The sequence below is a fragment of the Epinephelus moara genome, chromosome 23 (genome assembly GCF_006386435.1).
Source record: "Epinephelus moara isolate mb chromosome 23, YSFRI_EMoa_1.0, whole genome shotgun sequence".
In the NCBI taxonomy this organism is placed as follows: domain Eukaryota; kingdom Metazoa; phylum Chordata; class Actinopteri; order Perciformes; family Serranidae; genus Epinephelus; species Epinephelus moara.
The window spans coordinates 29,286,160-29,303,959 of record NC_065528.1 but is presented as its reverse complement, the minus strand read 5'-3'; the positions used below and the strand labels follow the sequence as shown (position 1 = coordinate 29,303,959).

Sequence of the window (17,800 nt, the reverse complement as noted above, 5' to 3'; positions counted from 1 at the left end):
AAACCGAGGCGCGGCTCGACTAGAAAACAATGTTTTGATGTATTGGATGTGCTGAATGTGCATATTAAGGCAGTACAGGAGGAGGTGCACATTAATAATCCTCCAGGACTGTAACATGCTCATGTTTAACCCAAACAATGTGTCATGTGATTGCAGTTGGTTCACATCCAGGTCGGAACACCTTCTCACCACAAACCAACCGCACCAGAGTTCGTTTGTGTGTGTTTGGTGTGCACCTGAGTGTGATTGCTGTGTTCACACCTGCGTAAATTGCCTACACTGAGGGGGCAAACAAACTTGAATTAGAACTTGAATTAGAACTGAATCAAGCAGGGCAGGTGTGAAAGCCCCCGACAGCAAGGTGAAAATATTCTTATTATAGAGTACACCGAAACTGATACTGATTTTTTAGGTGGCTAAAAACTGTCTACAGCTGTACATTGCTTAGCTTTTGTGTCGGTACTCCTGCCTGCTTCTCCAAACTGGGGGCATGCTGACTGACACTTACTGTAGGTAACTATCCTTTTCAGTTATTATTACTATCAGTGCTGTAACCTACATCACTGCTTTTGTCCAACAGCTGAGTGGGTGTTCTTATTTGTAAAAGCTGAAAAAAGAACACAGATGGAGTCGACCTTTATTGTAGTTGCTAAACAGGACACTACAGAGGAGGAAGAATAAATTCAACCAGCCTGATTCGACATGAATACAAATGTTGGAACACAATGGCTTGGCTTTTAGCTGCAGGTTTTTTATCCTCTTATTGCAGCACCTTGTTAGAAAATAAAGGAAGAATTTGCACAAAGGAAATATCTCATTTTTAGTTCTCTGTAATATAAAACACAGCTGACTGTCGGGCTAACGGGTTTCAAACAAAGCCACTTTCTGACTGGAACATTTTGGGCTTTAACTTTGGGTCCTTTGTTGCATGATGGGGAATGAAATGATGCAACAAAGGACCCTGGCTGGAGTTGAACACAGGGACAGCAGGGGTCATTTTGGGCATCTCAGCCCCTCAGAGTTAGATTCGGAGATTGATACCAGTCTCAAGTCTGGACAGTAAATATGTAGCTGGAGGCAGCAGGCAGCTGCAGACTGTAGCCTGATATATAACAGACAGATATGAGAGTGGTATCAATTTCCTCAGTTAATCCCCGGCACGAAAGTGAATAAGTGTATTTTCCAAAATGTCAAATGTCTGTTTTAACAAAAAAAAAAAAAAAAAACACACTAAAGGACACCACATCCGAAAAGAAACGATCCAGTAATCCACTTTCTCTAAGCAAGTAAATTAAAATGTTGCATTGGTTGGCGTCTTTAAAGATTTCTGTCTCAGTTATCACTAAAAAACATGAATGATAGTGTATAATTTCAGCTCATTAAGGTCAGGTGAGCAGGCGAAGGCCCTGGTCAGGCGAAGCGGTTTTAGCAGCCTGGGGCAGCTTTTTGTAATTTGACCTTTCAATGAGACTGAAGCTGTTTGCTCACTGCTGTTGTGTTGCGGAGCGCCTCACATTGTTCTACTGTATGGGCCTCGCAGGTGCACCCTGAACCCAAAAACTTCAACTCAGAGCAGAGAAGTGTTGGACATCATTTGCGTTTTTTCCCCATTGTTGAATGGTGTGAAAAAAATGGTGCAGGAATGAGTCTTAAAATGCGGAAATTAGTTAGCACATGATGAGTTTTAGCACTCCTGGTTCCTTTGTTTCGAGGTAACTGGGTTTTTTAATGGGTTTTTGGTGCCTGAAGTAAGGTCTGTGGTAAACACAAGCTTAAGACTCTGAAGTTTTCACAAGTGCTATATCGTAGGCAACTGGACTTGCTTGTGTTGGTGATGGTGTAGTTCGTTTATGGCCTAACGTTAGCTTTTTACTTCTGGCAATTGCATTTACACTCCAAACTAGGGCTGCCCCGACTAATTTTCCTAGTCGACCAATAGTCGTCATTTAGGGCCATTAGTCGACTAGTCGCCCACATGTTTCTGATATGAATGAAATGATTAAATGATATATTTTGGTGGTTTGAGTTGAAGGTGTGAGAAAGAATAGTATCAGTAACATTGTTAACACTGTGCTACATTACAGAGAAATACAAAACCGTACTAATGAACCTTCATTAATATAGGCCTATATTTTATCTACAAGTGCACGTCACACACTGAGCGAGCCGCCTGTTAATGACGCTGTGGGCTAATGGGCATGTAGCTACTTCCATGTTTCAGATGATACGTCATGTTTGTAGTCGACCAATGAAGATGAGTTTACATATCACCTTGGGTTCGTCCTTCACCTTCTCAAAATGATCCCACACTTTGGATTTCCTGCCCGACATGTTATTAACTAGCCTGTGGAATAACCGCAGGTACCAGCCCTGGAAATTAACCTGACTCCTGTCTGACTGCTGAGCGTGGACACTTCCTGTGTCTGTCCTTTCAAATTAAAGTCCCACATGGTCCAGTCAGATAGGTTTGGATTTATTTTGACAAGGTTCAGCTCCTCATAGAATTTCACATTTGTTTGTTTTTTGGTTTTGTTTCGTTTGTTTGGTTTTATTTTTCTGTGACTAAGCAACTAAAGAAATCTTGACGACTAATGACCTTTCTGGTCAACTAACGTTTGGTCGACTATTATGGGACAGCCCTACCTCAAACACCAGAAAGTGGTGTCTCTCTGAACACAATGTATATGTGTTTTAAACTTATGTTTGCCATGGAGTTGCGATATTAACTTCAGGGTTATCCCACAAAAATAAACTTCATCCCTGCAGCACCCCGTGTAGAGATGGGCCTTCTGTGGTGGTGACAACAACAAGATGGATCTCTGTCTCCTTGTGTTCAACATACTATTTGAGAACAGCCTCTCACTCCCATCAGAGCCACAGCAAGTGCCCTCAGCATGTCTATTTTTTATGCAGATGGTTATTAATTAGACACTGTAGGCAGGTTACTAGCTGCTTGCTATGTCACTATCTAAAAGATAAAAGAAACAGATCTGTGAGTTTTCACAGCAAAATAACAGTTAGGCCACGAACAGGTGATTTAGTGGTTGCCCAGCAACAATTAAAAAAAAAGACACAGCAAGCTGCTCTTTTTTAAGTTGTATGCTTTAAAAACAAGGCAGTGTGGTGAGCCTGCACAAGAAAAACCTGTCCTCTCAGGATACCTGTATGATCAGACACTATGGTCAGAGTGAACTATGAGAAACAGTTCATCAGCTTCCTCTTTTGTTCCTGTTTTCACTGCTCATACTGTGGCATTTATTTTATAGTTTACAAGCTCTGTCAAATGAGGTTTAACTCAACCAATAAAGCACTCAAAATCTCTCTGTCTCTCTCACAGCCTCTGAGAGGTAAGAACACCGTGGACCTGATCGTTGAGGGCTCAGCCCTGGAGCTCCAGGACGTCTCCGGCCCGTTCCTTTACTGGCCCGTACGAGTAATCCAGAATGTCGGAGGGAGGCTCCGTCTGCGCTACGCCGGACTCTCTGATGACCACGAGGCTCAGGACACCTGGCTGTTCTACCTGGACGTCAGACTCCGCCCGCTCGGCTGGGCTCTGGAGAACCGTCTCGCCTTAGAACCGCCTACAGGTGATTATCTGATCTGCTTGCACCTTTTCATTTACTGCTGCGGTCACAAGGAGGACCTTTGATTTTCTCACAACACAATCACAGCGTTTATGAGAAACTTAATGATACTTAATGAGCCGTTTGTCATCGTTCATTTTTAATGGTCCATTTGGAATTTGTTTGAAAGGTTTAAATCAGGGCTTCAACTGTGTTCATTATCTTTAACCTGAATATTGTTTTCTTAATTTTATCTCTTTATATTTTGCTCGAGGATCTGTATTAGAAAACACTGAATATTCAGAGAGTCAGAGTTCAAGGTAGTCGTTGTTAAAATCCCTACCAACAAAATTATTTTTGATTCGTAATAATTGATGACATTCACAGAAGCTGTTGAGTTTAAAAGGCACACTGACGTCATGTATTTTATTTGAGCTGCAATATGAGAATAATCTACCCCTCTCAATGTGACAGTGGATCCTAAAAAACTAATCTTTAATATCATATTCCCTCCTCAGGACTCAGGTCTCTGAAGAGCGCCTCCGATTGGCAGGAGGCTCTGGAGGATGCCCGACTCAACGGACAGAAGAGCCCGCTGCCGCTGGAGGTGTTCAAGGTGAGTCAGTTCACACACACTGCTGCTCTTCACACAGAGTATATATATACGTGTGTGTGTGTGTGTGTGTGGCGTTGGCTCAGAGCCAGACTGCAGGACTGTCTGGATGAGACGAGCTTTGTTATGTTGCCAGTCTTACCTCTGGTGTCTGGGGCTGATTTATGACGTGAAACTGGGATAATAAATGGTAATGCAATATATTACAGGTCTGTAATTTCCTCATAATCGTTTTCCAGGTTTCATTGAAAGAATGATGTGATGTGGTACCAATTATAGAGGGAAACAGGAAGATCCTTGAAAGAAGAGCTCCATTTAAACACATGGGAACATTCATTAATGATTAATTTATTAAGGAAATTTTAGTCTCTCTGTGCTGTGTGTTGAATTGTGTATTTGCATGAAGATAAATTTCACATTGTTGCGTGTTCAGTTAACCTGCTAACTGATGGGAACTGTGCCAATTGAACGCTGTTTTTCTCCATAATAACGAAAACTGCCTAATCCTCAGAAAAAAATGTTGGTGTTGTACATTTCTGCAAACTATGGATACATTACATTTGTATGTTATTATATATTGAAACATAATGACAACACTGCAGTTAATGTGTGGTTAGTTTTAGGCACAAAAACCACTTGGTTATAGTAAGGAAAACGTAATAGTTTGGCTGTTTTGGAGGCAAAATCACAAGTGGAGACGCAGCGATGTCTCTTTTAAAAGACAACCACATAATGTGGCGCTATCCCCGCTGGAAACACAGTGATGGATCGCTAAAAACAGCTATGTTTGGTGGCTAAAAGGCCGCTGGAAACAACTGGTTTTGTTGTTTGCTGGTCTCAAACAGAGGTCTGCAGCTTTGGAGGCGTCTCACCTAGGTGTCACACCATCCACCTTCTTCTCCACCTCCCGTTGACAAAGTCAGCTCATATATTACGTCACTTCAGAAAAGTTGATGTGAAATGTATTAAATGTGCAAATGTAACGTATCCATGGTTGACCGAAATGTACAATGCCAACAATTTCTTCTGGCGACTGAACTGAGCTGCACCATTAAAATTCCTCCTTTGACTTCGGAAATCTACTGCAGCAAACCAAACACTCCTCAAGTCGAGCAACAGACACCTGAAGTACCAGGAGAAACTCAATGAAAGAAAAAGTTTCCTACAGCCCAGTTCAGACCAAAGATTCACGACAAGAAGAAACCGTTTTAGAAAGCTGCAGAGAAAAGTTGCAGCAGTGTGAACTGGCCGGTCTGAGTTCGACTAAAGCCGGTTGATGGTGTCACCTGCGACTCCACTGGTCAAATCGCTGGCGGCTGGTTTTAAAGCACGTCACCTGTTTCGACAGCCAATTGTTTTGTAGTAAAGTCTGCTGGTCAAATCAAAATGACAGCAGACGGCGTGATTGCTTGCTGCAGCAGGTGCTCTGTCCCCACCGAGCCCTCTGTTTCCGTCCTCACGGTGTGCCGGTGTCGGACGGTGGGTCGTTTTCCTACGTTTCATCACGACGACAAATGCAACTGTAGCCAGTATCTCACTATCACTATCGTCATTCATATTTTAAGAAGCTACAAATTATATTCAGCCACAAAATAAACCTGAAAAGCTGCAAATCAGAGCAGAAGTACAGAGAGTTGTTGCATAGAGATGATACACTGTCTCATCTGGTTGCATTGGTGTGAACTGGCAGGTTTTTAGAACGTAGTGCAAGTAGTTGCCTGTTTCATCTCCTCTCGTCCCGAATCTTTGATCTGAACTGGGCGTAATGTTAATAACTAGAATTAAAATGACCAAAAATTGTGACCAAACTGTGGTACAACCAACAAACAGGCTCGTATAAGCAGATCTTATTCACATTAACGTTTAAGGAGCATAAAATCAAAGGATTTCTACCACTACCTGAAACTTTCTGACATGAAACAGTGTGATGAAGCTCCAGTATCAACGCCCCAAAAACTGCCAGAAACTCCCTTCATCCAAACCACAACAACATCCACAACTGAAAGCTGAAAGCAAACCTGACAAGCTGTCAGTGAGATTACAAAGGCAATATTTGTTTTTATCTAAAAAATGCTTTCCCTAAGTTTCCCTCTGGCATACAGGAAGTGATGTGTTTACATTTCCAGCTCATTTAGAATGAATAGAAGAAGAAGAACTGGGTAGTTGGCATGAGGAGTGGAAATATAAATCACATCATCTATCAGTAAAAAGTGATAATTAATATTTATTTTAGGCCTAACGATTGCCACCATCCTGAGATGATGGGGATAACACTTTGCCTCGTTCATTACATGCCCACCCAGCAGGGTCTGAGTGACCTACATTGTCTTGCATGTGTGTGCGCGTTAAAAAAAGTGGAGCACATTTGTCTGAAAGTCTTGACTTTACTGTGTCAGGACCATGTAGACCTGCCCGAGCACTCCTTCAAGACGGGGATGAAGCTGGAGATGGTTTCTCCATGGGAGCAGCTCCAGATCTGCCCTGTTTCTGTCACCAAGGTGAGTCACACTGAAAACAATGTCTTATCTTTAAGAAGAAGAAAAAAAATAGATATATCAAGCAGATGCCTCCCCCAGGCATTCCTCAGCTGCCTTTATTAATGTGGCATCAAATTTTTAACATGTTTCTGCCCAGAAGGCCTCGTTCCTCAGGTTTCTGGATTCCTGTGACTGGAAGTTGGTATTTTATCTTTCATGTGTCGCACTGATGCCGACTTCTGATTCTTTCATCATTGTCTTATTTTTAAATACTTTCCTTACCGTGTTCCTTTTGTTTAATAAAACCACTGATACTCTGCTGTATTGTGTGACATCCAAACCCTCCTTTTTTGGGGAATAAATCTGTCAATAGTCAATATTCTGTGCCAGTATTCAATAGTTTAAAGACACAAATAGGAACTTTAAATGTTGTATTTTACTCCCAGCGCTCTGCAGATGTTTTGAAAGACTGCGACATCCTGATTTTCTGAGCACTATTTGAAGGGATTTTTTGTGGTGCTTTCTTAAAATAAGTCTATACTGTCCGCAAAAAGCTCAAAAAAAAAATCCAGTGTTTGAATTTAGACCAAAGAAGTGTTTAAAGTCATGTTTTTTGAAATTGTTCAATTTGAATCTTCCAAGAAGGAAATACCAAATATGACCCACTAGAAGAGTGTGGTGGTGTGTTTTTCTGCAGAGACTCTGCCCTCTGCCCGTATTTTCTTATTTAATATGCTCAGAATGTTTATGGGCGTGTACCCACACAGAGCTCAGGTGAGGTCCGGTGCCAAACTGTAAGCAGGAGGCATCCAAGAGACATAGTGCCAAAAAAAAAATTGCAAATAGGGTGAGGCAAAGTGCCAAACAAGAGTGAATCTGGGGCTGGCTTTTGCTCCCACTTTCACTTTCGCTGACAGCAAACAGTAACCGACAATCCTACATAGATACCTTTAAGAACTGAATAATGATAAAACTCAAATTATAAGTATTAGTATTAGTAAGTATTTAATAGCTTTAAAAATGTTTGGGTATGGCTCTTGTTGCTTTCATACCAGACTTAAAGGGGCCCTCCAGCCTTTTACTCTTCTACAGATTAAAAGAAAGAATGGTCAGAATCGACACAACTGAGCCTGAAATATTGAAAAACTTTGGAGCCTACATTTCCCATGATGCACCTCCATAGCAAAATACATCCTGGGCAATCAGATCACAAGTAAATGCTCTAAGTACAGGTGTGAGTGCAACCAATGTGTCCACATTAAAGGACAGTCTCCTCAGCTGACATCCTTGCTTATCTTGCTCCCCGCCAGAAAACTTTCTGTTGCTGCCGTTACACAAGTTAGACACAGAAATGAAGGACCATCTCTTGAGCCGCTCTCCTCTTTGGCAAATGATCAGCTCAACGTCTGGCCAGTTAGCATGAGCCAACAAACTCACACCGACACCAAAACAGCTTGAGTCTGTTGTTAAACCTGTTCATATCTGTTAAGTAACGTTAGCAATGTGAGGCTAACAGTTAGCCCTGTAACTATGTGTGTGCAGATGGACTCTCACCAACTGTCCCCATCACAGAGCTCACACTCCAGCAGCAGTAGTCTGCTAATGATGGTACATGAAGTGATGTGTGTGTTTATTTGAGAGGGGAAGTGAGATCCAATCACTTGAGACGCATGTGGAGACAGATTCTAATCTCAGGCTCCAAAATGTCACATTAAAAAGATGTTAATAGTTTCTCTTCTTGTTTTTTTCCTCTTTAGGTCTACAATGAAATCTACTTCCAGGTAATGCTGGACGATCTCTCAGTTGATTCAAAGCCGCGGTGTATGGTGTGTCACACCAACTCGACGGGCATCTTGCCTGTCCAGTGGTGTCTGAAGAACGGTGTGGGCCTGGAGCGGCCCCCGGGCTACGAGGGCCAAGACTTTGACTGGGCTGACTACCTGAAGCAGAGCGGGACAGAGGCAGCTCCGGACGCCTGCTTCCCTGATGTAAGACAGACATTTGATGCAGCATCCTGACAATGACATGCTCGGTCTGCATTAGACTTGCTATTTATATTAGGACTATTCATAAGCAACTGTTTGGAGTTTGTTTGTGAAGTATGTCATTAAGGTGTTTAAAGATATTCTGAATGATCAGATATTTGCTTAGAGTGAAGTGGATTCAGCCATGGTGCGAATTACACGAGGTCCCCACTGTCAATATATTTGTAAAAATGAGTAAGATGTTTATCTGTGAGTACACACAAAAGCAATTCAGTAAGTAAGTGAGCTTGGAGAAGCAGCTGTGTTCCGCTCTCCAGTGGAGGTGGGAAAGTGAACCAGACATGAGTTTGTAAAACCAACCTGTTCGTCCTCATCCTTTACATTTTTTCTCTCGTAAAAATCAAACAACCTGTCAGAGAAGATTTCTGCTAAAGAATAAATCAGATCTTTGTGAGTGTAGCCACGTTTTGTTTGAGTGTGGAATGGGCTCATCGTGGCCGACAGTTGGGGGAAAAAGGTACTAGTGGGTGTTTTCTGCCCCCCAGCGTCAGGGGGCAGGAATGAGCCCATTCTGGCTCAGCACTTCAAAATGAGACAAAGAACACCGCCCACCTCCAAACTTACTTTGGACCAGCCGCACATGAATTTGTTTGTTTTTAACACCATGTTTTTGTTTTACAAGAGAGAAGGTGTCAAGGATGAGGACTAACATGTCTCTCATACCTGTTACCACACACAAGTTTGGAGATCAAAGACGGCGTCTGAAATTGAAGACCAAATTCCCACAATGTGACTACGACCTGTGTCTACAAACAAACCAACTAATGCATGAAAACAAAGCCATTTGAACACAAACAAGCAAGCAACATGGACAAAGCTTGATTTGTGCTGCATTTTTAAAACACAAGATTAAAGGATGAAGATGTGTCTCTCTATGTTCCCTTTTTACATTATTACAAAGGGAATACATTCAAAATTTAAGTTTCAACGCTTTGGTTCATGTGTGGTTATGTTTAGGCACAGAAACCACTTGGTTAAGATTAGGAAAAGATCTGTTTTGCCTTAAAATGCCCGGTTTTGGGGGCACAATCCTGACTGGAAACGATGTCTCGGTAAAAGACAACCGCTGTTTGTGGCACTATCACAGCAGAAAACACAGCAATGTCTAAATAAATACAACCGTTTCTCGTGGCACTATCACGGCAGTAACGCAGCAATGTCTAAATAAATACAACCGTTTCTCGTGGCGCTATCACGGCAGTAACGCAACAATGTCTAAATAAATACAACCGTTTCTCGTGGCGCTATCACGGCAGTACCGCAACAATGTCTAAATAAATACAACCGTTTCTCGTGGCGCTGTCACGGCAGTAACGCAGCAATGTCTAAATAAATACAACCGTTTTTCGTGGCTCTATCACGGCAGAAAACGCAGCAATGTCTAAATAAATACAACCGTTTTTCGTGGCACTATCACGGCAGAAAACGCAGCAATGTCTAAATAAATACAACCGTTTTTTGTGGCACTATCACGGCAGAAAACACAACAATGTCTAAATAAATACAACCGTTTTTTGTGGCACTATCACGACAGAAAACACGGCAATGTCTAAATAAATACAACCGTTTCTCGTGGCACTATCGCGGCAGAAAATGCAGAAATGTCTAAATAAATACAACCGTTTTTCGTGGCACTATCACGGCAGTAATGCAGCAATGTCTAAATAAATACAACCGTTTTTTGTGGCACTATCACGACAGAAAACACAATAATGTCTAAATAAATACAACCGTTTTTCGTGGCACTATCACGGCAGTAATGCAGAAATGTCTAAATAAATACAACCGTTTTTTGTGGCACTATCACGACAGAAAACACAACAATGTCTAAATAAATACAACCGTTTTTTGTGGCACTATCACGGCAGAAAACACAACAATGTCTAAATAAATACAACCGTTTTTTGTGGCACTATCATGGCAGAAAATGCAGCAATGTCTCAGTGTCTTAGTACTTTTCTGCAAACCACAAACATGTTACCTCTTTACATTATTACATAGGGGATACATGCCAAATTTAAGTTTCAACAACACTTTGGTGAATGTGTGGTTATGTTTAGGCATAAAAACCACTTGGTTATGATTAGGATAAGATCTTTTTTGCCTTAAAAAGCCTGGTTTTGGGGGCACAATCCTGACTGGAAACACAGCAATGTCTTGGGAAAAAGAAAACCACTGTTTGTGGCACTATCACAGCAGAAAGCACAGCGATGTCTCAGTAAAATACAACCACTTTTTGTGGCTCTATCCTGGGAGAAAATGCAGCGATATCTAGATAAAGACAACCACGGTTTGTGGCACTATCATGGCAGAAAACATAGTAACGTCTAAATAACAACAACCATTTTTTGTGGTGCTATCACTGCAGAAAACGCAGAAATGTCTTGGTAAAAAAAAAACTACTTTTCATTGCACTGTCACTGGCAGAATATGCAGCTTCATTATCAATAAACCAAATGGAGCTAAATTCATCAGGATATTCATCACATTATGTAACACAGATTGCAACCAGGATGTTATTTGACCCTTCTGGTTCACCGTAACATGCAGCGAACCTGCTAAATCGCTGTTACTGCAGCTCGTGTGAGGTGAAATCAGTTTCATATCTTGTCCAGGTTTAGTTTATCAGAGGTTAGATCATTGTCCGAAATGTAACATAAACTCTACCTCACTCTCTCCTCCTGTGTGTGTGTGTGTGTGTGTGTGTGTGTGTGGTCAGACATGGCAGAACAGAGGCTTTGCCAAGGACATGTGGCTGGAGGCGGTGAACCCTCACCGGCCAGCGGAGGTGTGTGTGGCTCAGATCACACAGGTCAGAGGACGCCTGCTGTGGCTCCGACTGGAAGGTACAGTAATGTGTGTGTGTGTGTGTGTGTGTGTGTGTGTGTGTGTGTGGGGGGGGGGGGAGGTGGGGTGGGGGGGAGAGATTAAGTGTCAGAGGATTAAGTGTCAGAGGACTCCTGCTGTGTCTCAAAAAAATGGCCCGTGTGTGTGTGTGTGTGTTAGTGTGTGACAGCTTCCTCACCCCTCCTCTCCCTCTTTGCTGTCTACCTGTCTCCAGGTGTGGCAAAGCCCCTGTCAGAGTGTATCGTGGATGTCGAGTCCATGGACATCTTCCCTGTCGGCTGGTGCGAGGCCAACGCTTACCCTCTGACCCCTCCACTCAAACCTGTCTGTATGTACACACACACACACACACACACACACACACACACAAAGAGAACACGCACATATTTACTTGGGAGTGACGGCTTAATGCAGACTCTGTGTCTCTGCAGGTCAGAAGCAGAAGAAGATTGCCGTGGTGCAGCCAGAAAAACAGTAAGCGAAGACTTTTATCTTCCAAAATATATCACAGTCACGGAGTTACAGAGTTCTAGAAAAGTTTGTAGAAAATCAGAGGTCAAACATTAACACAGATGCTTCGAAAACTGATGTGTATCATGTGTTTCAGCCTCTTCAGTCACAAGAACTCAACACAATTAGACGTCCACACATTTTCTGGTGCTCCGATGACCGAAAGCTAGAACGGTTGTTTAATTTTGATGTGTTAAAGTTTGCCAATCTTGTAACAAAAGCCTAAAAAGAAGGCAGGATAGTTTGTTTAATTAGTACTTATTATGATTTTTCCAGTGCTGCACGGTAAATATGTTCGTGAGTGATCCAAGAACTCGTCAGACACAATGATGATCTGATTACTTAGGATGCTTTTGTTGCTTTGCTCCATTTTCTTTCTTTTCAATGCTGTCTGAAAACATGTACGTTGGACTCCGGTCCTGGCTTGTTTTGATTTTATGGTGTCTTGTAAACCTGTGCAGGATGGCACCTCACTATTTGCATGACACATTGATAAAAATTCATTCAACTCTGCCTACATGCTTGCAATCGGAGAGGCTTGTGCTATGTCTCAAATCACATACGTCTGTTAGTACACTTCCGTGTAGTATACCATGTGCACTATGTACTTATTGGCGTAGTACGCGAATTTCGACAGGGTAGTGTTGTCTCAAACCAAACACGGCCATTGTGCACTCACCGGAAATGACGACCGCAAATTAGCTAGTTAGCAAACTAGCATTAGCATTTGCGTTATCGTTCGTGGTACCAAATCATCACAGACTGCTAAATTAACCCAACAAACACACTGCTAGCTTATACCCAACAACAGTATAGTGGTGCTTAGTGCAAAAAACACATGTATTTGTACAATGCAGCGACGTTCACGGTCGCACAGTCCTCGGCCGCTATTTCCAGTTTGAAAAGTGGTCCCTCCCCTTCCGCTACGTAGCCAAGATGGCGACCATTGAGGGCGAGAAGTGTCCATAGTTCCACACTCAACTTCTTGACCGTTTTGAGTGCACCATCCAGGTACTCATAGTGCACTGCATTTTTCCATACTTCTCAGTGTGAACGCACTTATGCACTCAAAATATTAAGAGTAAGTGCAGAAGTACGCAATTTGAGACACAGCATTGCAGTCCTCTTTCGAGGCGTGCCCAAGAAAGGCCATTTTTTTGATTTTATAGGCCAAATAGTTATCGATTAATCAGAAAGTAATCAGCACATTTATCAGTAATGAAAACAATCATTAGTTGCAGCCTTAGTAGAACAGTGGAGCCTGGTCCCATTCTGAAGTCGTTGCGGCGTCAGAGATCAATAAAAAAAAGGCGTCCTGTAACTTCGGCATGATACGCGGCCAGTTGCTGTTATAGTTTAACAGCGCTCGGTGGTGTCAGGGGGAAATGCGGCGGAACAAGGATGAAAGTTGGCAGGCAGTAGGCAGCAAAAGTCCAACTGGGGGGCGGGAATGGTGGTGGATGGGTCCAAGAAACATCGACTTTCACCTGAGAGAGTGGCGTTCGTGTCCTGTAAGATTCTAAAGCCAAACCCTGTTCTTTTTTCCTAAACCTAACCACGTGCTTATGTCGTGAACGTTAATTCACAGTGTTGTACCATCGTAGTCCTTTTATTTCCAAAGAGACTGTATGTACACACTAAATTTCCTGTGAAAACTGAAGTGTATTTTGAAAGAAGACAATGCATGTAACAGGCAGAACTTGACACGGTATCCCAGAACATCAACAACCAACACACCCAGGGTACCTTGCACGTCGTGTGTGGACGTGGAAAGTCCATGACCAAATGTCAATACATGAAGAGGTCAGAGTGAGACTGTGTTGAACAGTGAGGTGACACAAAATGGCAATTAAGTTGAATTATTTCTTGCAGTTGGACGACTCAGAACTTATTGAGAATCTGATATAACACTTGAGTTGTTTGATGGTATCGTCTTTTTCTCTCCCTGTATGTCCATTCAGCCTCTATTCAAACTGAAGTATTGTCCACACGTATCCATCAGCCGATACATCACTTTAACTTAACTACTGTACAGCCATCGTCTGTGTCACTTCAGCGTGTTGTGAAAAATGGTTTCATTCACTGCCTTTTGTTTTCCATCCTTCTGCCTGTGAGCCAGAAAACAAAAAGTAAAGGTTTCTTCAGAAAACCCTGGAGGCTTTTCTCCGCCTGCCTCTCCCTCTCTGTCACTCCAAAGACATTAATTGAAACCGTGGCTTTTTAGAGCAGAAATTGCTTTCCCGCGGCGCTGATTGATTTTGTTGACAAATGACATGTTACACCGTCAGCTGGCAAACGCAGCCCGGGGAGTACGAGGAGAGCGCGGGAGAAATATGAGGTCTTCAGCAGCACTTTGTCAGCTCTCTCATCTAACCACTAACTCCATTTCTCACCTTCAGGGGAATCCTTTCATCAATACTTTCTCCCCGTCACTGCGTCCCCCCTGCTGCTTCTCTAACTCTTCTACTTCTAAACCTGAAACTGTTTGTGAAGACTGATCGCTCCAATGAGCCCTCATCTGATTGCTCTGTTGTTTCCTGTCTGATTACAGTTAGGTAATCTTATTGATTAGTTTGACTGTATTGATTGCTTTTCTCCCGCAGGTTGGCCCCGTCCCAGCCGTTGGAGACGACTCCCGTCAGCCTCTGCCAGCCCGTCGCCATGGATCCAGGTAATCAAACAGCCACGTTACACATGATTTATCTCCAGTGATTAATGCTAATGAGAGTTGAGGGGAAGCCCCGCCCTTCAGATACTCCTACACTCATAAACATCAGCGGTTTGCGATGCCGAGCATTCAGCTTGTGTTTCTTCATGAGTCCTTTTGGGACATGAAACATGGTCGGCTTTGTTTAACTGGTAAAATAACAACTTCCAGTCTTCATTCAGACAGAACATTTCCAATAGTCGCACCATATCTGGCAAATGGTACAAAAAGGGAGCTAAGTTGGAGAGTGATGATATCAAGAAGAAGAGCGTCTTTTTATTCTCCCACAAGATGCATATTTTGCCACTGAAAGCTCAATTAAAAACCACTGTGAGCACCAGAGACGCTCAGTTCCACTTTCACTCATTGGCAACAAATCTCCTACATCAGTTTTACTGTTTAGATGTTACTTCCTATTTCCTGTCCAAGGTCCAAATAAGAAAGATTTTATTAGTGACGTTCATGTAAACCTTTAGTCATGAGACATGGACGGGAGAGGGAAGGAAAGGAAGGGAGAGGGAAGGAAAGGAAGGGAGAGGGAAGGAAGGGAAGGGAGAGGGAAGGAAGGGAAGGGAGGAAAGAAGGAAGGAAGGAAAGGAAAGAAAAGGAAAGGAGAGATGAGACGAAGGAAGGAAAGGAAAGAAAAGAAAGGTAGAGTAAATGCAAGAACAGGGTAGGAAAGGACTGACAAGGAAGGGGAGGAAAGAAGGAAGGAAGGGAAGGAGAGGAAAGGCAAGGAAGGGAAAGAAACAGAAGCAAAGGGAAAGGAAAGGAAAGGAAAGGAAAGGAAAGGAAAGGAAAGGAATCAACTGATAGGAAAGAAGGGGAGATGAAAGCACGGGAGAGGGAAGGAAAGAAAGGAAGAAAAGAAGGAAAAAATGGAAGGCAAGGAAAGGAAAGGAGAGGAAAGGAAGGGGGAAGACGAAAGGAAGGGAAGTAGAATAAAAGAAGGAAAGTAGAGGAAAGGAAAGGAAATGAAAGAGGAAGGAAGGAAAGAAGAAGAGGAAAATAAGGGAAGGAGAGGAAAGGAAAGGAAAGGAAAGGAAAGGAAAGGAAAGGAAAGGAAAGGAAAGGAGAATAAATCAACTGATAGGAAAGAAGGGGAGATGAAAGGAAGGGAGAGGGAAGGAAAGAAGGGAAGGAAGGAAGGAAGGAAGGAAGGAAGGGAGGAAGGAAGGAAAAGGAAGGAAAGGAAGGGGGAAGGAGAGAAGAAGTGAAGGAATGAAAAAGAAAAGAAAGGGAGAGGAAATGGAGGAAGAGGGTAGGAAAGGACAGAAAAAGAAGGGAGCAGAAGAAAGGAAGGGAAGTAGATGAAAGGAAAGGAAAGGAAAGGAAAGGAAAGGAAAGGAAAGGAAAGGAAAGGAGAAGAAATCAACTGATAGGAAGGGGAGGGAGAGAGAAGGAAGGGAAGATAGGAAAGGATAGGAAAGGACAGGAAAGGAAAGGAAACACAATCCAAACAGTAACACTGTGTTGTGTCCATGTAGGTAATGACAGTGACAGTTGAAGAGAAACCACACTGGTGACAGAGTAACGTGTGTGTGTGTGTGTGTGTGTCATAACGAACACAAAGAGCAGCTACAACGAGACGCAGCTCGTGGCTTCACTTTGCACTTTGTCCTATTGAGTCTCATTTCCTCTTTAGTGAAGCTTTTTTTCTCTCTCATGTAAAACAATATACCACAAAAATATACACGGATGAATTTCTCTCTGCTGCGGAGGAAACCCTCACTTCTCTCTGATACACAGAGAGCTGGAACATTTTCTGCTATCAGATTCTACTGGAGCTGCACTGGAGCTACTATGTCTGGATTTGGCTAGCGATCAACTGGAAGCAGAGAAATACACCCACAGACCAAAACACAGAGCCAGGAAGGCAGCATCCTTTTTTATCCATGTTTAAGTGTTTTAAAACGAGTCTCTCCTTAAAGAAAATGTCAGGCTTTAACAACTATAGTCTTATTATTTTAGTTTTCCTGGTATTCATGTGAAGAAAACGCTTTATAACTGAGGCCAGACACAAGAAATCACACAGGTTTTAAATCAGGCTTGTGTTTAAACACATGTACAATCAATAATAAGTGCCTAAAATAACTGAGTTAAAGAAAACAATGGGATTAAAGACTAAATTTAAAGGTACAAAATACGTAGCCCGAGCAAAGTTATCTGTATTTCTGGATGCATTTCAGCAGACCACACTGGAGGAGATAGGGTTAATGTTTGTGGTGGATGTGTATGTAAACAACATGTATGTTCAGGCACAAAGAGAGCAGCGGGCTAAGTCTTGTTTCCAGGAGACCCTTGCCCTCTTTTTCCCCGTGTAAAAACCACCCACTCGCTCATGCATATTCATCCCCTCACCTAATTACTATTCACCCCTAGCGGTGCGGTTCCAGGTGCTGGCAGTAGTCAGGGGCTGCAGGAAGGGCGGAGAGCAGCTTCGTTATGTCGACCCTCATTTATCTCCGGGGGGGTGGGGAGGTGGGGGGATCACATGAACAGGACGTACTCTTGGCCCAGTTTGACTCTGCATTCACCCCTCTCACTGCTCATATACAATAAACAAAACAGCAACATAGGAAAAGGTGAAAGAACAAAGGGTGCTCTGTTAAAGACTGACAACCTGTTTTCTACATCAGCTGAGTGACGGATGCCTCAGTGTAAACACAGTTTTCTGCCAAAGTAACAACAGTTACGCTGATTTCACTGAGAGATCTGTAGATTATTTGGTTTTCTCTGTGCTCTTCTCACTGCTTTGATGTGGGCAGAGTTCAGCTGGGAAAAAGGTGCAGCCAAAAATCAGGATTAGCAACATCTGAATCACAATCTGATGAGGTCGTTTCATCACTGTATGTTATCGAACATCACACACACACGGTCCTGATGAAGCAGATCAGCTGACTGTTTGTGTTGAGTGTTAAACTTGTTATAAATAATACCTCCATGTTTTATTTTCACCCCAAACCTTAAAGGGCCAGTGTGTAAAATGGGTTGAAAACAGTGACATCAGTGGTCAAATTCTAGATTGCAGGGCTCAC

At 42.7% G+C, this 17,800-nt stretch overlaps 1 protein-coding gene across 3 annotated transcripts in view; it reads left to right on the top strand.

Moving 5' to 3' along the window:
* Window positions 1-17,800, top strand: part of sfmbt2 (Scm like with four mbt domains 2) — a 93,529-nt gene that overhangs the window by 61,152 nt on the left and 14,577 nt on the right. For all 3 annotated transcript variants that reach the window (XM_050036290.1, XM_050036288.1, XM_050036289.1), the window contains 8 exons: window positions 3,338-3,587; window positions 4,082-4,179; window positions 6,573-6,674; window positions 8,411-8,641; window positions 11,418-11,544; window positions 11,760-11,873; window positions 11,977-12,019; window positions 14,659-14,726. In XM_050036290.1, coding sequence (XP_049892247.1) covers window positions 3,338-3,587; window positions 4,082-4,179; window positions 6,573-6,674; window positions 8,411-8,641; window positions 11,418-11,544; window positions 11,760-11,873; window positions 11,977-12,019; window positions 14,659-14,726 — 1,033 coding nt within the window. The remainder of the gene's footprint in view (window positions 1-3,337; window positions 3,588-4,081; window positions 4,180-6,572; window positions 6,675-8,410; window positions 8,642-11,417; window positions 11,545-11,759; window positions 11,874-11,976; window positions 12,020-14,658; window positions 14,727-17,800) is intronic.